General features: G+C 40.9%; 1 protein-coding gene across 1 annotated transcript; it reads right to left on the bottom strand.

Moving 5' to 3' along the window:
- Window positions 1-332: 332 nt before the first annotated feature.
- On the bottom strand, window positions 333-21,362 carry PXT1 (peroxisomal testis enriched protein 1). The gene is made up of 3 exons (XM_060110793.1): window positions 21,194-21,362; window positions 7,209-7,339; window positions 333-437 (listed from the first exon to the last, which is right to left on the bottom strand). Exons 1-3 carry the CDS (start codon window positions 21,360-21,362, stop codon window positions 333-335), a joined length of 405 nt encoding a protein of 134 aa, XP_059966776.1.
- Window positions 21,363-23,324: the final 1,962 nt, after the last annotated feature.

Raw genomic sequence — 23,324 nt, 5'->3', positions numbered from 1 at the left:
TCAATTTCCCTCATAAGAGGAAATGTTCAAGGTTTCCTTACAAGGAGCACTGGGACTATCCACAGCGCTGGTGTTTCCTAAGCAACAAGGCCTCCTGGGTTCCTAAGTTCCTTGGGCTCTACCATGAGGCAGTCATAGACATCTTATCGCTGGCTGACCAGTGAACAGACAAATGGCCAGTGAGTCCGCAGTTCTCCAACAACCAGGCACAAAGCAACAATGATGGGTGAAAACAGAGGAGGTAGAGACGGGCCTTCTTCCCATCTGCCCCGGTGGGATGCATATTTTCTCAGAGGGTAGAAGGAAAGCAGAACCTGACATTTACGTTCCTTTTACATCACATGGTTCTTCCAGAGAAAGTGCAACAACATGTGAACTCCTCCAAAGAAAAGTAAGACAAAATGAGCCAGGATAGCTCTGTCTTCTTGTTGAAAATCCTGTTTAAAAAGAGAGCAAGAAAGAGGTTAAATTTGTTTTTTAAGTGATAAAATAATCCAAAGTTAGAAATTTGGTATTGATATTAATTCAATCAGTGCCACAGACAAGCAAAGCATCTAGGGCTGCTTCATGAAGTGTATGAGTGGAAGAATATCTTAGTCTGTTCCATAATGTCCATACCCTCCACAGAACCTTGGGAAGTTTTCCTCTGGATGTTTTCCCGTCTTCACCATCAGCAAATAGGGGCACTCTTTTCAGGGTTGATTAACCTCTTTCTCTGGCTTCCCAGAGCACTTTCTTAGTCCTTTCAAAGAAGTAAGGGAGTCTGCTTTGGGGTTGGAAGAACAGACTTAGATGATGGAGAGGGGTGAATATGAGCAAAGTTGGAAGTGATGAAGACCACAGCAGGTTTCTGGAGCTGTAAGTAAATGCCACTGGTTTTATGGGAGTATCAGGAGAAGAAGGCTGGGTGCCAGACAGAAAGGGCTCTCCCTGGCCCTGCCCTCCTCCTGCAGTCTGTTCTCAACCCAGCAGCCTCGGGGACTGTTGCGATGCAGCCCCTCTGCTCAGTGCTCTCCAGTGGTTCGGCCGCACTCAAAAGAGCCCTTACAGTGACCTCAAGGCCCTGCCACCCACCCCTCTGACTGTATCTTTATGGCTTTCTGCATTACTCAGCTTCAGCCACCCTGGCCTCCTTGCTATTCTTCAAATATGCCAGACATGCCCCTGCCTCAGTCTTTGCTATTCACCTGCCTCCACTGCTCTCTCCCCAGGTCCACGGACCCTCCCCTACCTCTGTCAAGGTTTTGCTCAGAAGCCACCTTCAGTGAGGCCTTCCCTTAAAATTGCAAATCCCCCAACACTCCTCATGACTATCTGATAAACTATTCTTGTTTGTTTGTTTGTTTATTGTTTGTCTCCACGAGATCAGGGAAGTTTTCTCTTTTGATCACTGCCATATCTCCAGCACTTAAATGGAGCCTGACACATAGTAGGTGTTCAATAAATATTAGTTGACTGAATTAATGAATGCGTGATAAACCATTAGCAGCAGGCTAAGGAATTTAGACTTTGTCCTATCAATAACTGGAAATCATGAAAGAACTTTTTTTCTCCCTTTTATAGTTGATATCAGTTACAAGAATTGAATGAATTTCCTTCCAGCAAGGCAGACAAGAAAATGTATAGAGCACTGAGTCAGATGCTCGTATATTTAATTTTATTTTATTATTTAATTTTTATATTTTTTGCGGTACGCGGGCCTCTCACTGTTGTGGCCTCTCCCGTTGCACAGCACAGGCTCCGGACGCGCAGGCTCAGCGGCCATGGCTCACGGGCCCAGCCGCTCCGCGGCATGTGGGATCTTCCCGGACCGGGGCACGAACCCGTGTCCCCTGCATCGGCAGGCGGACTCTCAACCACTGCGCCACCAGGGAAGCCCAGATGCTCGTATATTTAAATTCCAGTTTTGCCACTTAGTTGCTGAGTAACCTTGGATAGGATATCTAATCTCTCTGAACCTCAAATGCCTCTCCTGAAATACTATTCCACTAATTCATAGAGTTATTTGGAAAATTAAATGAAACACATAAGAGTATCTCAGAGTACGTGGAAGAAAATGTTTAATAAATGTTCGTTTCCCTCTTATCTTTCTAACAAACTAAGAAATTCCTTATACATTACTGTCAGGGTCCCAGAGAAAACAGATGGCATACTCAAATTAGGAATAATTCAGGGAAGGTCAGATAAAGACACTGCCTACAAAAGTTGGGGGAGGAGGCATAAGGGTAGGCTGGCAACAGCAGAGTTGTTGCCACTCCTAGGCCTGTAGGGACAGGGAGGGGGAAGTTTCTAGAACCCAGGAGCGAGTCCTGTGGAGAAAAATTTCAAAGACACATTTAAGATCGTAAAAGCGATAGGAAGACTATATTTGTTATATTATTTATTTGTTTGCACCAGGTCTTAGTTGCGGCTCACGGGCTCCTTAGTTGCGGCACGTGAACTCCTTAGTTGTGGCATGCGAACTCTTAGTTGTGGCATGCGTGTGGGATCTAGTTCCCTGACCAGGGATTGAACCTGGGCCCCCTGCATTGGTTAGTTAGTTAGTCTCAAGACTAACTTTTTTTTTTTTTTTTTTTTTTTTTTTCTTTTTGCGGTATGCGGGCCTCTCACTGTTGTGGCCTCTCCCGTTGCAGAGCACAGGCTCCGGATGCGCAGGCCCAGCGGCCATGGCTCACGGGCCCAGCCGCTCCGCGGCATATGGGATCCTCCCAGACCGGGGCACGAACCCGTATCCCCTGCATCGGCAGGCGGACTCTCAACCACTTGCGCCACCAGGGAGGCCCTCAAGACTAACTATTTTTAAACACACTTTGGGCTTCCCTGGTGGCGCAGTGGTTGAGAGTCCGCCTGCCGATGCAGGGGACACAGGTTCATGCCCCGGTCTGGGAAGATCCCACACACCGCGGAGCGGCTGGGCCCGTGAGCCATGGCCGCTGAGCCTGCGCGTCCGGAGCCTGTGCTCCACAACAGGAGAGGCCACAACAGTGAGAGGCCCACGTACCGCAAAAAAAAAAAAAAAAAAAAAAGACCAGGTCCTTGAACCAGAACCCCTCAAAACTAGATGGCAAAATAGAAGATGTTATTTTGAGAATCAAGGCCTATTTGAAAACACAGAACACTTGCTTAAGTGCAAAAAATAAGAAGTCAAGCTATGTGATAGCTCAAGGACAACCAATTTGGTAGACAAAAATACACCTTGGTGAGCTCCTTGCCGGGGAGTTCCAAGAGCAAGAATAAAAGTTTCTTTAAATACATCAAAAGCAGGAAGATATCTGGAGAATCAATGTGACCGCTTGATTAAACAAAGTACAAAAGGTGAATAAATTACTATATGAAAGAAATATACCATGCCAGATTTGAAATTCTGTTATAGTGCCTTGAGGTAAGCCTTAAAGTAGCAGAGTAAATCATGCATTTTACTCTTTAGCATTTTAGAGGCAAACTTAGGAGGAATTTTTTTTTTTTTTTTTTTTTTTGCGGTAGATATAGATCAATGGAATAGAATTGAGAGTCCAGAAATAAACCCCAAAATTTACAGTTAGTTGATTTTCAACAAGGGTGCCAAGGCAATTCAGTAGGAAAAACGTAGTCTTTTCAACAGATGGTGCTGTGACAACTGAATACCCATATGCAAAAGAATGAAGGTGAACTTTTAATTCATACCATATACAAAAAATTAACTCTAAATGGGTCAAAGACCTAAATTTAAGAGCTAAAAGTCAATCTCTTGAAAGAAAACATAGGTATAAATCTTCATGACTTTGGCTTAGGCAATGGTTTCTTAGATATGACCCCAAAAGCACTAGGAACAAAAGAAAAATAGATAAATTGAAATTCATCAAAATTTAAAACTTTTACACTTCCATGAACATCAAGAAGGTGAAAGACATAAAAGGAGGTGAAAGACGAACTTCAGAATGGGAGAAAATATTTGCAAATAATATATCTGATAAGGAACTTACATCTAGAATATATAAAGAACTCCAACAACCCAATTTAAAAATGGGCCAAGGGGGCTTCCCTGGTGGCGCAGTGGTTGAGAGTCCGCCTGCCGGTGCAGGGAACACGGGTTCGTGTCCCGGTCCGGGAAGATCCCACATGCCGCGGAGCGGCTGGGCCCGTGAGCCATGGCCGCTGAGCCTGCGCGTCCGGAGCCTGTGCTCCGCAATGGGAGAGGCCACAACAGTGAGAGGCCCGCGTACGGCAAAAAAAATAAATAAATAATAAAAATAAAAATGGGCCAAGGATCTGAATAGACATTTCTCCAAAGAGTTACACAGATGACCAATAAGCACATGAAAAGATGCACAACATTAACCATCAGGGAAGTGCAAATCAAACCCACAATGAGATTCTACTTCACACCCACTAGGCTGACTATAATCAAAAAGACAGTTAATAAATTTTGACAAGAATGTGGAGAAACAGGAACCCTTGTACCCTGCTGGTGGGCCACAATGTAAATAGTGCAGCCACTTTGGAAAATAGTCTGGAAGTTCCTCAAAAAGTTAAATATAAAGTTGTCATATGACCCAGCAATTCCACTCCTAGGTATGTACTCAAAAGAACTGAAAACATGCCTACACAAAAACTTCTATACAAATATTCATGGCATCATTATTTATAATAGTCAAAAAGTGGAAACAACCCAAACGTTCATCAAGTGATGAATGGATAAACAAAATGTGATATATACATACAAAAGAATATTATTCAGCAATAAAAAGAGATGAAGTACTGATTCATGCTACAACATGGACGAACCTTGAAAAAACTATTGTGTTAAGTGAAAGAAGCCAAACATAAAGACAACATATTATATTAGTCCCCTTATATGAAATTCCAGAATAGGCAAATCCAGAGAGACAGAACATAGATTGGTGGGGCTAGGGGGGAAAATGGGAGGAAATGAGAAGGGACTACTATTGGATTTGAGGTGTCTTTCTGGAGTGATGAAAATGTTCTAAAATTGATTGTGATGACTGGCTGTACAACTCTATGAATATACTACAAATCATTTATTATACTGTTGAAATGGGTGAATTGTATGTTATGTGAATTTTATTTCTCAAAGTTATTATTTTTTTAAAAAAGAAAAGTGTCAATTTATTAAGCTGCAGCAGTAAATTTAAAACATAAGTAAATTACAACTTAAAAGGTAAGGGGAAAAATCATTACCAAAAAAAAGGTAAGGGAGAGAAAGAAAAGAAAAATGGAAGAATGGAAGAGGTGGTTACATGGGGAAGTGACTTCCTGATTGGGTTGAGGTAAACTTAGAAAATAGGTGTTTGTGATTTGTCCTACTCTGTCCTCCTCTTCAGAGAAAAGATTACAAGGAACCAGGAGTATTCAGAGTGTTAGCTAACAAAGAAGCAGAAAAGTTGAACTAAGGACTTGCCCAGAATTCATAAAGCACAGTCATCAGTGAAAACTATAGAAGAAGCTGGAGCATGGAAGGGAGGTGGAGAGTATCATGAGTGCCCTGTAATAAATGATACACAGCAAAGAAGTGTTCAACTCCAAATAGTGAAAGGGCAAAGGCCAGAAACAAATTAATATTTTGGCTTCAATAACATCTATTGATCATTTTCTGTGGGTCAGTCTCTATTCCAAGTGATTTACATAGATTATCTCTCTTAATGTTCACAACAGCCTATTCTCCACACCGTACAGCCAGGCTTCATTCTAAATGTAAATCAGCACATGGCACTCTCCTGCTCTCCTTCCCCAGAAGCTTCCTTTATACTTGGCGCAAAACCCAAACACCTTACCCCCGCCTCTAGGACGGAGGCCAACTCCTGGACTTCAACACCCCCGACTCCAGCCAACCTGGCCTCCTTGTTGTTCCTATCCCAAGGGCTTTGCCCTCCCAGTTTCCTCTGTCTGGAACACTTTCCCCCCAGGTATTCCCATGGCTCACTCCCTCACTTCCAGTCTCTGCTCAAATATCGCCTCCCCAGAGAGGGCCTTCCCTGATGGCCCATCCAAAGTCACTCTCCATCACTCAGTATCCCCTAGAGTCTAGTCATCTGCTTTACTGTTTGTCTCTCCTACATTATGAGTCCTATGACAGCAGGCTCATCTTCCATTCCTGCTCTCTGCCTGGAACTGAGTCTGGCACATAGTAGAAACTCAATAAATGTTTGTTTGAGTGAAATTGGTCTATCAGTGCCTGGAACTGAGTCTGGCACATAATAGGCACTCAGTAAATATTTGTTTGCGTGAAATTGGTCTATCAATATTTTATTTGTGTTTGTTTCCTTCTTACTTTCAGTAACATTATTGTTGGGACCTTCCATCCTTGTTTTGTCTCAGGGAATGTTTTATTTGAGGGCATGGCTGAGTACTGCCACATTTGGACCGGAGCATAGAAGAGGGCCTGGCACTCCCTGAAGTCAGCATGATGGCAGCAGCAGTGATATACAAGAAATCACCACAGGTACCTGTCCTGTGATGCATTTAAGGGGAGGAAGTTGGGCTCTGAGGGGCAGCCCCCCCCACCACAGAGCCCCATGTGATCATTCTCTAGCTGCTGCCAACTACAGGTTGTTCTGGAGGAAAACTAAGTGGGCTGTGGATTTCATCACCCCTAAGATTTGAAACAGTAATCATTATTCTTTCCTGTTTCCCTTATATCTCTTACAATAATCAGGAGAAACAAAGAAATCAGGGGGAGTTGGGCTTAGATCATAACCTGGTTCGGTTCAAGGAGGATGACCACCATCTAAGGCAAAGGTTCTCCTCCCTGACGGAGTGTTAGATTCACCTGGACTAATCTCTCAAGGTGGGGCCCAGCATCTGTAACTCTTAAAACTTCACAGGTGAATGTAACATGCATCCTAGTTTGAGGGTATGGAGCAAAGTTTCTCACACTTTAATGTGCACTCAAATACCCTAGGGTGTGTGTAAAACGGTAAATTCTGATTCCAGAGTTGTTGGCTGGGGCCCGAGATTATGCACATCTGACCAGCTGCCAAATGATGCTGATGCTGCTGGTCCATGGACCACACAGTTTGAGTAGCAAGTGTGAGATCTAACACTGGGTTTGACCCAGGTTCACAATTTTCAGATCTAATGCTTGGTAATCCAGTCATCATTAATCTATGTGTTCTGCTAATTCCTGGGCATCCCAGCCACTTGACAGCCATTGGTCTGTTTATTCTTTCCTCCTCCCTGACAGGCCCTTACTGGGGAAACTGAATTCTCACCTCTTGAACCATTCTATGATCGATGCTGTCCCCGATGTTTCTCAGCTGCCTGGCCAACTTGTAGATTATTTCCTCCTGGTGATGGTTCTGGCCAATGCTGTTCTCCTTGGGCTGAGAAGGTGGGTTGTGATCTGCATAAGAATTCAAAGAGAAAACTCCATTAGCTCTGTAAATAACTCACCACTAGTCACTAAAAACTGTCTTAGACAAGGAGAGGGATGAAATCCCAGCATCATAATGACTATCGAAAAGCAAAGCCTTGCACTGGAATAGATCAACTCTGTCCAGTAGAAATATAATTCAAGCTACATATGAATTTTAAATGTTCTACTGGTAAAATCAGGTAAAAATAATTTTAGTAATATATTTTACTTAGGACAATATATCCAAAGTATTATCACTATAACGCAAAATCAATATAAAATTATTAACGATATGTTTTACACTTTCTATTATATTTAAGTTTTCAAAATCTAGTGTTTATTTTATATGTAGAGCACATCTCAATCCAGATATCAGCTAATTTCACTGGAAAACCTTGTATTTTGATTTCATGAAGTTTACAGTTAAAAAGTAAATTCGTATATCCAAGTTGTTCCAAACATACCTAAAACTTCTCCAACAATTAAGTATCAGTTTTTTAAACTTAAATTAATTAAAATTAAATAAAACTTAAAATTCAGTTCCTCAATTGCACTGGCCACATTTCAAGTGCTCTATTATTTTCCAAGTATTGAATTTTTAATATCCAGAAGGAAAAAGTATCTCACTTTATGCTGAAAAGTTGTGTGGATATATACATATCCACACAGAGTTCTGAAAATGAAATTGTAGTCTAAATGACCTAGTGGGGAATTTGGAAAAATCTCATGGTTAATCTTTTTGAAAGAATAATTCCTTCATAAAGCAAATAATAAGCCTCAATGTATTGGAACTCTTAAAAATATTGTTGTATGTTGAAAATCCTTCAGTTGCATTTAGGAAAACTTTTAAGCCAACATGCTTCTAAGGTTTTATAAGTGCTTTTCCACTGCCAGCTATAATGTGAATATTTTATTTTCTCAAATGATGGTCATCCTTTTATAATCTTGATTTTATTCACTAAAACTAGAAGTCTAGGGCCTTCTGGTTCAAGACTGAGCACAAGCACTGACCTCTCCCATTTCTCCTAGTCCTAGTCTTCTCCCCAAATGAAAGTATAAAAAAGAGTAAAACCACAACAGTGAAGAGAATGGGAAGCAGGGTCAAGAGCAGATGGGAGATCTGTGTATGTTTCTAGGAGGCAGAAAGCAGAGAAGACAAGATATGGACAAGTGAGCCAGACAGAGAAAGTGCCAAGAACCCACGACAGGAAACCTATTTACTCCACCAAGACCCTGAAGCTGGGAAAGGGAGACATGCCATTGACTATAATTCTGATGAGGATCAACTGTACCACTTGGTACCCTTGACAGCCCCAGCCCACTAGACCCATCAGATTTCAGGTAAAAAATCCAGATCACTCTTCTCTAATAGAGGAGAACAAATCTTGTGGAGAAAGCTAAAACTTCTTTATGAATGTTGGTGCCTTGGGTTAAAGGTCTCCTTGTTCTGGCATTTGAGGGACCTGGGGCCAGAAAGCCAGCTGCCCTAACTCATCACCCTAAAGCTCCCCCAACTCAGAGCCCCCACTTGAGTCCCCACTCAGTGAGGAGCCCTGGAGAAGCAGTTAGGCATAGTGGTAAGATTCTGAAGCCAGATCATTTGGGTTAAAATGTAAAATCCACTACAGATAAAACTATGTAACCTGGGAAAGTTATTTAATCTCTCTATTCCTCAGTTTCTTCAACTGTAAAATGGGAATGATAATGTATTATTTTATCAATTCTAAGATTTTTTAATGCCTCCAAAACAGAATGTGTTTTATAGTCTATGGCATGTCATAGTCCAACAGCATTGTTTCCCTTCTTAGCAGGGAACAAAATTATAGTACATTTTACAATTGATGGAATATTAAACTTAATGAGATACCACAGTAACTACCTTGTAGAGGTGTTATTGAGATGATTAAATGAATTCATATATTTAACCTGTGCAGGACAGCACCTGGAACATGTGGCTACTGCTACCACCTGGGGAAACAGTCCTACTCACATAACAACAGAAAAACCCCACACCAGCTAACTGGTCAGTATTTCTTTAAAATAACAAAAGATCACCAGGCAACTGAGAAGAACCACAGAATGAAAGAGAAATGCCAGATAAACAACCAAAACAGTAACACTGAAGAAAACAGATATAATTCAAGGAACAGAAGGGAATGTTTGCGAATTCTAATGTATATGTTTAGAGAGAGTTAAGAAAATATTACATTTAGGAAACAAAAGAGAATGCTATGAAAAAAGAATAAACCTACAACAAAATCTTTCAGATTTAATAATATGATTGCTAAAATTAAAAATACAATTGATGGTCTGAAAAAATAAAGTCAAGGAAATCACTCAGAAAAAAATCAGAAATTTTAAAATATGAGAGAAAAGATAGGTGATACAGAAAACCAATATGGAAAGACCAGCATCTGATTAATGAGTCACAGAGGGACTTCCCTGGTGGTTCAGTGGTTAAGAATCCGCCTTCCAATGCAGGGGACACGGGTTCGATCCCTGGTTGGGGAGCTAAGATCCCACATGCCATGGGGCAACTAAGCCCACGCACCACAACTACTGAGCCCGTGCACTCTAGAGCCCACACACCACAACTACTGAGCCCGTGCGCTCTGGAGCCTGTGCACCACAACTAGAGAGAAGCCCGCATGCCACAAAAGAGCCTGCACACCACAACTAAAGATCCCGTATGCCACAATGAAGATCCTGTGTGCCGCAACTAAGACCCGACGCAGCCAAATAAATAAATATTTTTTTAAAAAATGAGAGTCACAGAAAGAAATAGAGGGGGGAAATTGTCATAAGACAACTTCCCAGAGCTAAAGGACACCAAACTTCAGATTAGAAAGTCCCACCAAAAAACAAAAAAACCCACCAAGTTCTCAGGACAACAAATGGGGAAATAAAATCCTCACCTCTGGAGCATATCGATATTTCAAAACACCAAGCATAAGGAGATGCTAAAATTCTCCAAAGAGAAACATGGATTAGCTTGATGACTGATTTTCCATCAATAATGGGTACTAGAATATAGTAGAACAATTAATGCCCTCAAGGATTTTATAAAAAATTATTTTCAACCTAGAAGTCTCTGCCTATCTAATTCTCAATAATCTGTGAGAGGTGAAGAAAGACATTTGCAGACATGCAAGGACTCAAGAAGTTGTTCTCCCATGCACAATTTCTTAGGAAGCCTCTTGAGAAAGTTTTCCAGTAAAACAGAGTATGACTAAACCAAGAAAAAGATTAGCAAAAGGTGGATCCAACAGTGTACCATACCTAGAGAGTGATGAGATTAGAGCAAAAGAACGGCTCTAAAATGGAAGTCCCTGAGGAAAGGGAGATTCGGTAGAAGAGATAGCATGGTTGAAAATTTGGGGAAACTTGAAGATACCATAACTACAAATCATGTGAGGAGGGGCGGAGAGGCAATGAGAAAGTCCAGAAAACAATAAAAGTTCATACAGGAAGTTTATGGTCCAAAGTGAAGCCAATTAAAATGTGGCTTAGTTTAAACTGAAGGAATTGTTTTATAGTTTCTTCCAAAAGGGTATTCCTCTGTGTTAAACTTTACAGTACTTTACCTGCATCACTAGTGATGAAATAAAATTCATATTTTATGGCAGACAAGAAAAATTTAAACATAAAACTTTTCTTTGCCTGTTTCGGCCTCCTCCTTCCCTTTTAGTGTGTATTGTGAATCTGCGGTAACTAGACTTCCCTAGGAGATAACCTTCCTTGTTACTCTTGTAAGGGGCCACCATAACCCATGACCCACTACTTGTAGATCTGGGTTATGTAAATTGTCAACAATATGTCATTTAATGTACAGCCTCCTGTCTCAAAGACTTATATAACTGTGCTTTGATCTTTAACAGGCAGAACAGTTCTCAGAGCTTTCTGAGAGGCTGTTCCCCAGGTTATAATCCTCAATTTGGCTTGAATAAAATTTTCCATTTCTTTCTTAGATTGACTGATTAATTTTTTTTTGTCACTAGGCATAATTTTAAGCAATCACAGCTTTAATCCCCTATTTCATTACTGGGAGGTGATTATTCTCAGGGAACATCATTTCAGTACATATGGACTTCATTGCTGGTAGTGATCACTCCTGAATCCCAGAGCATTAAGAGAGTATGAAGAGTATTTGCACAACCTTTTTTTTTTTTTCTTGTTTCTTGAGGTAGGCTTGTATTGCTATAAACTTCCCTCTTAGAACTGCTTTTGCTGCATCCCATAGGTTTTGGATCGTCATGTTTTCATTGTCATTTGTCTCTAGGTATTTTTTGATTTCCTCTTTGATTTCTTCAGTTATCTCTTGCTTATTTAGTAACATATTGTTTAGTCTCCATGTGTTTGTGTTTTTAACATTTTTTTCCCTGTAATTGATTTCTAATTTCATAGCGTTGTGGTCAGAAAAGATGCTTGATATGATTTCAATTTTCTTAAATTTACTGAGGCTTGATTTGTGACCCAAGATGTGATCTATCCTGGAGAATGTTCCGTGCGCACTTGAGAAGAAAGTGTAATCAACTGTTTTTGGATGGAATGTCCTATAAATATCAATTAAATCTATCTGGTCTATTGTGTCATTTAAAGCTTGTGTTTCCTTATTAATTTTCTGTTTGGAGGATCTGTCCATTGGTGTAAGTGAGGTGTTAAAGTCCCCCACTCTTATTGTGTTACTTTTGATTTCCTCTTTTTTTTTTTTTTTTTTTTGCGGTATGCGGGCCTCTCACTGTTGTGGCCTCCCCCGTTGCGGAGCACAGGCTCCGGACGCGCAGGCTCCGGACGCACAGGCTCAGCGGCCATGGCTCACAGGCCCAGCCGCTCCGCGGCATATGGGATCCTCCCAGACCGGGGCACGAACCCGTATCCCCTGCATCGGCAGGCGGACTCTCAACCACTTGCGCCACCAGGGAGGCCCTGATTTCCTCTTTTATAGCTGTTAGCAGTTGCCTTATGTATTGAGGTGCTCCTATGTTAGGTGCATATATATTTATAATTGTTATATCTTCTCCTTGGATTGATCCCTTGATCATTATGTAGTGTCCTTCCTTGTCTCTTGTAACATTCTTTATTTTATTTTATTTTTATTTTTATTTTTTTAAATTTATGGTTGTGTTGGGTCTTCGTTTCTGTGCAAGGGCTTTCTCTAGTTGTGGCAAGTGGGGGCCACTCCTCATCGCGGTGCGCGGGCCTCTCACTATCACGGCCTCTCTTGTTGCGGAGCACAGGCTCCAGATGCGCAGGCTCAGTAATTGTGGCTCACGGGGCCAGCTGCTCCATGGCATGTGGGATCTTCCCAGACCAGGGCTCGAACCCATGGGTCCTGCATTGGCAGGCGGACTCTCAACCACTGTGCCACCAGGGAAGCCCAACATTCTTTATTTTAAAGTCTATTTTATCTGATATGAATATTGCTACTCCAGCTTTCTTTTGATTTCCATTTGCATGGAATATCTTTTTCCATCCCCTCACTTTCAGTCTGTATGTGTCACTATGTCTGAAGTGGGTCTCTTGTAGACAGCATATATATGGATCTTGTTTTTGTATCCATTCAGCGAGCCTGTGTCTTTTGGTTGGAGCATTTAATCCATTCATGTTTAAGGTAATTATTGATATGTATGTTCCTATTACCATTTTCTTAATTGTTATAGGTTTGTTTTTGTAGGTCCTTTTCTTCTCTTGTGTTTCCCACTTACAGAAGTTCTTTTGGCATTTGTTGTAGAGCTGGTTTGGTGGTGAATTCTCTTAGCTTTTGCTTGTCTGTAAAGCTTTTGATTTCTCCATCGAATCTGAATGAGATCCTCGCAGGGTAGAGTAATCTTGGTTGTAGGTTCTTCCCTTTCATCACTTTAAATATGTCATGCCACTCCCTTCTGGCTTGCAGAGTTTCTGCTGAGAAATCAGCTGTTAACCTTATGGGAGTTCCCTTGTATGTTATTTGTCATTTTTCCCTTGTTGCTTTCAATAATTTTTCTTTGTCTTTAATCTTTGCCAATTTGATTACTATGTGTCTCGGCATGTTTCTCCTTGGGTTTATCCTGCCTGGAACTCTCTGTGCTTCCTGGACTTGGGTGGCTATTTCCTTTCCCATGTTAGGGAAGTTTTTGACTATAATCTCTTCAAATATTTTCTCAGGACCTTTCTCTCTCTCTTCTCCTTCTGGGACCCCTATAATGCAAATGTTTTTGCATTTTATGTTGTCCCAGAGGTCTCTTAGGCTGTCTTCATTTCTTTTCAATCTTTTTTCTTTATTCTGTTCCACGGCAGTGAATTCCACCATTCTGTCTTCCAGGTCACTTATCCGTTCTTCTGCCTCAGTTATTCTGCTATTGATTCCTTCTAGTGTATTTTTCATTTCAGTTATTGTATTGTTCATCTCTGTTTGTTTGTTCTTTAATTCTTCTAGGTCTTTGTTAAACATTTTTTGCATCTTCTCGATCTTTGCCTCCATTCTTTTTCCGAGGTCCTGGATCATCTTCACTATCATTATTCTGAATTCTTTTTCTGGAAGGGTGCCTATCTCCACTTCATTTAGTTGTTTTTCTGGGGTTTTATCTTGTTCCTTCATCTGGTACATAGCCCTCTGCCTTTTCATCTTGTCTATCTTTCTGTGAGTGTGGTTTTTGTTCCACAGGCTGCAGGATTGTAGTTCTTCTTTGCACAACCTTTTACCTTTGTATAATAACAAGTGGACAAGAGGGTATTGGAAGTCTTGGCCTCTCCACATGCTGGACCATCTGCTTCCAGATTGGAAAACACATGCCTCCCTTTTTCAGAAACACACCACCTCAATGGAACTCAAGGCTTTGTCTCAAACTCAGTGTGACCTCTTCTTCAAGTAAAGGAAAATGGCTTCTTTTAGGAGAGCGTTAAGCCATTAGCTAGTGCTTAAGAGTCAATCATTTTGAACATTTTAATCTTTCAAGTATAAAATCAACAGTAATTGCCCCATCTCAAAGGACACATCCTCTCAGAATCAATTAAACATATTATAGTTGAATGTCCGATTGTTAACAGTACCTAATCTGAATAATAATTTCCAAGAAATGTGCTTACATTTAGCAGGACTACTAGTCAGTCTCAGGAAGGCTCAGAGTCTCTTACCAAGGACACTCTGCTCCTTTAAAAAAGGATTACCAGTATCACCCAGGATTGAAGTACAGCAAAAGGGAATTAGTCACGCAATGAGAATGAAAGGAAGTTTGCACAACTGAAGCGTGAATTCGAGCTACCAGACTAGACTTGGCATCAGTAAGTGTAGACCACTCTTCCAAGAGGTGCCCTGATGAAGGAATGAGAGAGAATGGACAGTAGCGAGAGGAAGCGGTGTGTTGAAGGAATTCTCTAAGTTGGGAGTCTTGAGCAGGTTTGTAGGTTGAGGAGAGGAATTAGCGCAGGAGTGATGGAAAATGGAAGGTAGAGTAGGGCAAATTGTTGAGGTGGAGTCCCAGAGGTTTAGGAGAAATGAGAACGAAAACGTGAGGAAGGATACATTTTGAGTGGGGTGGGGGGGGTTCTTCCCTTCCTTTGAGATAGGATAGAAAGAGAGAAGATGTGATGCTCATGTAAGGAAGACTACAATAAGGGCTAAGAAGATTAAGGTGTTTACCCCCAATGACATCAGTTTTGTCCATGAAGCAGAGAACTCAACCATCTGCTGAGAAAGAGGGGAATCCTGAAGTAGCTAAAATTAGTCACCAACAGAAATGGAAAAAAAGAAAACTGACCAGAGCTAAAGACCACCATCACCCCCCAAAAAAAGAGAAAGAAAAAATATGTATATATGACCTTGATGTGCATTCTCTTTCCAGCTGGCAAGAGTCCTAAACTTGGATCTAAAGAAAAGAAAATTTTATCCTATCCTCACATAGGAGAAAGTCTTGACTCAGTTACTTTCTAATTTCCTGTTCTTAGATTCTCTGTTCCTCAGTTTCCTCATTTGTCAAAAGGGACTTTAAGATTATTCTGAATATTAAACAATAATGTTCATGAAGTGCCTGGTATACAATAAGTCCTATGTCATATGTCTTAGCTACTACCACTGGACTTGGTGTTAGACTATATTTACATAGATACAATAATGTAAACCAAGATTGTTGGTTTTTAATTTTAGAATCAACTGATGGAAAAAACATGGAAGAGTTGGTTGTGGCTGGAAGACAGAATGTATGTGTTAAAACTCTGGCTAATAAAAATTAAACAGTACAGTTGTGCCTTGGTATCGAGGGCCATTGTTTCCAGAACACTCTCCCCTCCCCTGGCAGATACCAAAATCTGAGGATGCTCAAGTCCTTTATATGAAGTGATGAACCTGACTGGATTCAAAAGTAAAGAGCTCTGAGGCCAAGGGTCCCCAGAGCTCCAGGACGCTACACAGAATAGAGTGGGAGGGATGAGATGGGGTCAGGGAGAGCCAGGGTCTCAGTGCATTAATTCACCTCAGCCAAGGGTAAGCTCCTAAGTAGGTGGCTTAAATAGTAGGTGAAATATATGGCCCTTTGATCAAAATTGCAACCATATTTCCTGTCATTTCAGTTTCTACTGTTGTTTCAAGATAGCTATCTCACCTCAAGCCATTTTGAAATGACACCCTAACAATTAACTGACACCCCAGCAAGGATAATTTGACAATTACCTGAGAAAAGGTGAGGGCACCAGTGAGGGCTGAGAGTTCACGCAAGAGGGAAGGTGCCCAGAGAGAAAAAAGGGCAACCGAGTGGGGACACCCTCCAAATGAATATCATCTACTTCAAAATGGGCTTAGGGCCAGCCCTACCTGTGCCAATCAAAAGCATAATGATTTGCAACTATTATTTTACCTGATTAATTGTCACCTGGGGAATACAAAATCTAGTATCTGCAGTAGAAAGATGGAATACAAGTTGGATAAGTTTCAGTAATGGATGTTGGGAGAAATGAAGGAGCTGTAAGGATGCCAACAAGCCTTGGGTATCCCAATTGGGTAGGCAAAGGGGCAGAGAAGGAAGGACCTAGAGATAGGATGCAACAAAAGATTGTGCCCAAAGCAAGAGGTGTGTTTTGCATTCTGGAACTCAACATAATAACTATTTGTACTTTGTGTATGTCTGACCAACTAAGTGGCAAAACCCTTGAGCACATGTATCTATTTCATAACTGGAACCTAGCTCAGTGCCCTACACAGATATTGTTGATTATGATTATAAAGTTGCATAAGGGGGTGGAGAGAATGGGACAGAAAAGAGTTGGAGGAAAAATGTTGGCTACTCTGTAAGTTGATCTAAGGACAGCCCTACCTTTTCCTTTGTCATGAAGACAGCTCTCCTTTCATTTAAAGTTGCAAAATAGCAATAATAATGCACATTCACATATTTTAAACTCTTGGTATAGAACCTTATCAAAATCCTGGAGACCCTCTCACAATTGGTGGTGGAAGTGTAAATTGGTACTACCTCTGTAGGGGGCAATGTATCTAGTTATCAAATTTTACAAATGCAAATGTGCTTGAGGTTATATATTGTAGCATTGGTTTCAATATTAAGTGTTTGGAAACAACCCAAATGTACATCAGTAGGAAACTACTTAAATAAATGATGGTGTATCCACACTATGGAATATTATGCCACTATAAAAAAGAATTAGGAAGCTCTGTAAGTATTAATGCAGAGAGATCTCCAGATCATAGTGCTAAGTGAGAAAACAAGTAAAAACGGTGTGTTGAATGTGCTACCTTTGTCTAAAAAGGGAGGGGTATATAAATTTATATTCACAGTTGTTCATATTCGCAAAAAGAACCTCTGGAAGGATACCCAAGAATCTAAGAATGGTGGCTACCTATGATAGGAATTGAGCAGATGGGGGACAAGAATTCAGGAGAGACTTTTCACTATATGCCTTTTCTTATTCTTTAGTTTCCCAACCTTGAAAGTGTATTTTTTTTAAGAAAACACTTATATAGCACTTATAATGTGTCAGCCACTGTTACAAGCCATTTAAAATAAGTAATGCATTACTATTATTATTAACATAAATACTTATTCCCATTTTAATTTTAAAACTATCCCAGAATTGTCATCATTGTACTGAGATTATGCAGAAAAATATCTTTGTTCTTAGGAGACAATATGTGGAATTACTTGGAGATCAAGTTAGTTATGTCTGCAACTTTACCTCAAATGGTTTAGCAAAGAAAAACATCTGTGTATGCATTCATGAGTATGTGCCTTTGTGTGTGTATGTGTGTGTGGAGAGACAGAGAGCCAGAAAGCAAATGTGGCCAAAAAAAAGGTAAGTCCATGTTAGGAGTATATGCATAACCATAGACTTATCTGTAGACTTATCTTTTTTGTAGATTTTAAATTTTCCAAGGTCAACATTGGAGGGGAAAAGTATCTTAGAAAAGTCCTTAAAACTTAAATAAAACATTTCCATTTAGTTTCTACAGAGTCTTTGGACTGGTTTTCAATGCCCTTAAAATAATCTCAACTTATCTGTCCGTCCTCCTCACTCTTCTTCTTGAACCTTATGCTCTAACTAAACTGTATCTCCATTTGACCAAATCTTACCTGTGAAGCATATCTCAAAAATTACTTTCTCTAAGTTACCTTTTTTGAGTCTTCCAAAATAATATAATCTCTCACCACTTCGAATATCTATAACACTTTCAGTTCTATTGGATACATCGTAGTCTAGATTTTGTTACGATCATTGCATGTTTTCATTACGTAAAATGACAGATGATTATGCATATTAGATGTGTATATTAGCATACTTACCTATTGGATACACATTGTCTATAATAATAATTATGGGTTACCATTACTCCCTAAGAACTTGGAATTGAAAGAAAAAATTGTCTTCTGACAACTAAAAGGCAAGGTCAATGTGTGTTTAGTGGAAACAGGTGAGATGGACAGTCATTGGAAGGGGAGAGGCTACTAGCTTTTCCTCGAGCAAGCCATTCCCTCTGCCTGCAACTTGCACCCTCCTTAACCCCCTCAGGTCTCAGTCTTGGGTTACATCTCAAGGGAAGCCTTCTCTAACCTCCCTAGTAGGTCAAAGCCCCATTACAGCATCTGGACCTCTTCTTAGCACCTATCACATTATATTTAACATTGGTGTGTGTAATTGACTGCTATCTGCCTCCTTTACCAGACTGTCTGCTCTAGGAAGGAAGGGGCTGTTACTGTTTTTGTTCACCATTGTCACCCCAGAACCTAGCACAGTGCCTAGAATATAGTAAGCTCTAGTATTTTTTTTTTTTTTTTTGATGAATAAAAAAAGTAAATGTGTCCATCTAGAGGAGGAAAGGGAGAGGTGGTGAGCCTTAGAAGCACCAAAAAGAAAAAAAGGCAAAATGAGCATCCAGGCACTCTCAAAGGGAGAAAGAAGCTGAATAACTGGACCCTCTACTGACTTCTACAATTAATATATCCCATTTACACTAGCTATACATATGTGTATGCATACATATATGTGTGTTTATATATATTTATTTTATTTTAAATTTTTGGCCATGCCACGCGGCTTGTGGGATCTTTGTTCTCCGACCAGGGATTGAACCCGGGCCCCTTGCAGTGGCAGCACAGAGCCCTAACCACTGGACCACCAGGAAATTCTCCTATGTGTGTGTAAATATTTTTAATTCTGCCCTTTCCTATCAATACTTATTACATTTTTAGAGGTGGGCAGGGCCTCTTTCCACTTTTAATCATTTTTGTTTTCCCAAGAGTGTCTAATTTATCTTAAATGACGTATCAGGATGGTTGCTCTGGACTTCCCAAAATCCTACCCACCACCTCAACTTTTCTAAGAAGTGTCTTTAATTCCCCATACAAATACTATGGGTTGTTTTTTTCCCCAAAGAGTTATGTTCATACGTGTAGTGTACATGTCCCCAAAGTAACAGAGATAAATTTGGGCTTCAGTGCAGTGAGTCAGTTTCCAGCCTCCCCAAAGTAACAGAGATAAATTTGGGCTTCAGTGAGGACAAAAGCCACTAAGGGGAGCAAGGGACCTTCTCGATCAGCTTCTTCATTAAGAGTTTTACTTTGGGCAGTACTTGCGGTGTCTATCTTAAATAACCTATCTATCTAATCTATCTCTATCATCTATCTATCTCATCCATCATCCATCCATCCAATCAGGCTCCCAGCAGGATAGCTTCGCAGGGTCGTCTGCGTGACCTCCCACACGTGGGCGGGCTCCGCGCCCAGCTGCGCTGCTCAGACCCGCTCTCGGGCTGGCAAAGCGCTTGGGGCGGGGCTGGCGGTAGAAGTCACGTGTGCGGCTGTGACCAATGGGAAGCGCAGACGGCGCGCGTTTGCCGGAGGCGGTCTCCCGCGTCGGAGGTGGTGCGTCTTGCTGGTTCCCTGCCTCAGAGTAGAGAGGGAGGGAGGCGGGGCGCCCGGAATATACTTACTGGAACCTCCGACGACCCTGGCGTTAGCGTTCTCGACGCCGGAATAACAATTCTGTGTCTCTCTCCCACCGCACCTCTCAGTCTGCACATCCCCCATTCCTTTAGTGATACCGTAAAATATAAGGGGGGAAAAGCACTGCTTCCTCCTGAGCCTGTGAGGGAGGGAAATTGGGCGGGGGGAGGTGGATTGTGTCTGCTACCACCTCTAATCGGGGCTTCCCTTGTTCCTGTTCGGCGGTCGTTGAATGCACACCGGTGATGCACCAGTCGAAAATGCCAGGCGCAATTAAGATTTTACATACATAGTAAATCGAGAGCTCTAGGCGAGAACACAAACAGGTAGATTAGGTTGTTGGCTGTTACTCCCTAACTCGAAGGTAGTAGCATTATTAATTCTTCACCCTGCTTCTGCCTTTGAGGTGAAACTGTAATTAGGAAAGCTTTGGGGGTAAATGTGGCAACCGCGCACAGTGAATCTCAGTTTCGTGAGGGTTCTGTGAGGCTTAAGTAGTATAGTGGGTGTGAAAACATTGGAAAAGGTTTACAATTAAATGCAAGCTCTAGAATAGTGCACAACTTTATGAATATACTAAAAACCATTGAATTGTGTGGGTTTGAACTTTATGGTGTATGAATTACATCTCAATTTAAAAAAACAAAATATACGTTCTAGAAGGTATTCATAGATGACACAGTCTCAGGCTTTGAGAAATCATTGTTGACACCTGCCCAGATGAAAATTCGAAATTTTAGTCGATTGAGTTCTTTTCTAGAAAATGGATACCATATTTGATATGGTGGCAAGCGTCTATCAGGATGCTTGAAATTTCCACTTTCTCAGTGGCATGTAATTCTTTTAAATTGGAGAATAGTTTGAGATTAATTTTAATAATTCCTTTCAGGTGTCTAGCATATTTTTAATCTAAAATCTTTTTTTAAAGTCTAAAACCTCATACATATAACCCTAACGCTCTTTAATGCTTTTCAAAACATAACACTTTAATTTTCTGACATTTTGGGACATTTAGGAATCACACGTTTTTGAAAAACAAAATTTCACATTTATCTTTCCCTCATGTTCCTTCCTATACTGACAAAATCAAGAAGGAACCTAAACTGAATTTTCCCTACCTTAACAATGCAGATATTTTCAGGTCAAGTTTAAACATTAATTTTTATTAAAAGATAAATTTGATCTATTTCAGTCAATTTGGGATCCTCTTAATTGTCACATCAATGATTCAGGGCTAATAGAAACTAAGAGATTTATACCATGAAGCAAAGTCAGTTTTAGATTTTTCTATGTAAGAACTTTGATGAATAGATTTATGATTCACTACTTATAGTTAATGTTTAATTTTATATCCTCAATATCAAGAAAAATACAAGCTAAGTAGAATATTGAACTTAGTTTAATACAAATAATATCTTACCTGGGTTCCTTGACATGGCTGAAACTGGCTGGGAGCTGACAAGTCGAGTCATGTAAGCCTTCTGAAAACTGTATTTCAACCACAGTGATTTGCAACAATTTGTTACTTTGGGAGAGAGATTCAGAAGTTGTTTAGGTTCACAAACAATGGCATCATGTTTTTTCTTCATGTTTTTTCACTGTTGAAAAAATATATTTTCAGAGGATTTCCCCCATTTCTCAGTATATATTTGGTATGTTAGATGAATACTGATGTTGTAACACAGGCAGCCTTTATTCCATATATGAAAAGGTTTTGGATTTGGGTGGGAAATGGACCAGGGTGATCTCTAAGTTCTTTTTCAACTTAAGTAAACATCCTTCCATGTTGTTTGGTCTTTAGATCTGCTACACCACGCTGCATCCTCATCTCCCAGCAGTTTTTCATCAGTTGTTTTTTTTTGTTTGTTTGTTTTTTTGGGTTTTTTTTGCGGTACGCGGGCCTCTCACTGTTGTGGCCTCTCCCGTTGCGGAGCACAGGCTCCGGACGCGCAGGCTCAGCGGCCATGGCTCACGGGCCTAGCCGCTCCGCGGCATGTGGGATCTTCCCGAACCGGGGCACGAACCCGTGTCCCCTGCATCGGCAGGCGGACTCTCAACCACTGCGCCACCAGGGAAGCCCCGTCATCTTTTTAATAGCTACATTCCATCAAGGGAACAGTCTAAATTAGTACACATTGAAGAAAAGAGACAAATTAGAAGCCAAAAGAAAAATAGATTAAAAAAAAAACAAAAAAAAAAACCAAAAAAAAAAAAACCTAGGGAATTCCCTGGTGGCACAGTGGTTAAGAATCTGCCTACCAATGCAGGGGACACGGGTTCGAGCCCTGGTCCAGAAAGATCCCACATGCTGAGGAGAAACTGGGCCCGTGCACCACAGCTACTGAGCCTGCTCTCCAGAGCCCGCAAGCCACAACTACTGAGCCTGTGAGCCACAACTACTGAAGCCTGCGTGCCTAGAGCCTATGCTTCGCAACAAGAGAAGCCACCGCAATGAGAAGTCTGCACACCACAACGAAGAGCAGCCCCCGCTCACCGCAACTAGAGAAAAGCCTGGGTGCAGCAATGAAGACCCAATGCAGCCAATAAATAAATAAATTTATTTAAAAAAAAAAAAAAACCCTAGACAGGTGGGGAAGGTTGGAGATGGAATATATTCTTCATCCTATTTTGGTGTGTCTGTGCGTGCGTGAGTTTCCTCCCCAGAATGATTCTCGTATTCCCTCTTTAATCCTCCATAAACACACAGTCCATCTCTACAGACACTAATGAAGGCTATTCTCCTGTGCTCACTCCTCCCCCTTTTTTTTCTTTTCTTTTTTTTTTTTTTTTTTTTTTTTTGTGGTATGCGGGCCTCTCACTGTTGTGGCCTCCCCCGTCGCGGAGCACAGGCTCCGGATGCGCAGGCTCCGGATGCGCAGGCCCAGCGGCCATGGCTCACGGGACCAGCCGCTCCGCGGCATATGGGATCCTCCCAGACCGGGGCACAAACCCGTATCCCCTGCATCGGCAGGCGGACTCTCAACCACTGCGCCACCAGGGAGGCCCTCCCCCCTTTTTTTTCTAATATTGAAGCACCAATCCAATAATTTGAAGAATTGAAGCTTTTCATTGTCTATTAGTGCATTTAATTATCTTATTCTAAAGGTTGGCCACAGAGTTTCACTTGCTATTTTACCTTGTAAATCTAAGCAGTTACCAGGAAGTAAAGGAATGGATGAGAGGTCAGACCATAAAAAACAACTAAAGAGGTAGCAGGGTAGGTCTTCAGGAGCCTCAGATGAGTACTATCCAATAAAAATTTGTGAACCACATGTGTAATGTTAGGTTTTCTAGTGGCTACATTAAAAAAGTGAAAAGGAACAGGTAAAACTTTTTAATAATATATTTTATTTAACCAAATGTATCCCTAAATAAATCCCAATGTTATCATTTCAACAGGTAGTCAATATAATTATTAATGAAATATTTTATATTCTCATGAATGTAAGTCTTCAAAATCTGGTATGTATTTTACACTTGCAGCACATCTCAATTCAGACTAGCCACATTTCCGGTGCTCAGTAGCTACATTTGGCCAGTGGCTACTGTAC

Source organism: Mesoplodon densirostris, chromosome 10 (genome assembly GCF_025265405.1).
Source record: "Mesoplodon densirostris isolate mMesDen1 chromosome 10, mMesDen1 primary haplotype, whole genome shotgun sequence".
Taxonomy (NCBI): Eukaryota; Metazoa; Chordata; class Mammalia; order Artiodactyla; family Ziphiidae; genus Mesoplodon; species Mesoplodon densirostris.
This window is presented reverse-complemented; position numbering and strand designations above follow the sequence as displayed.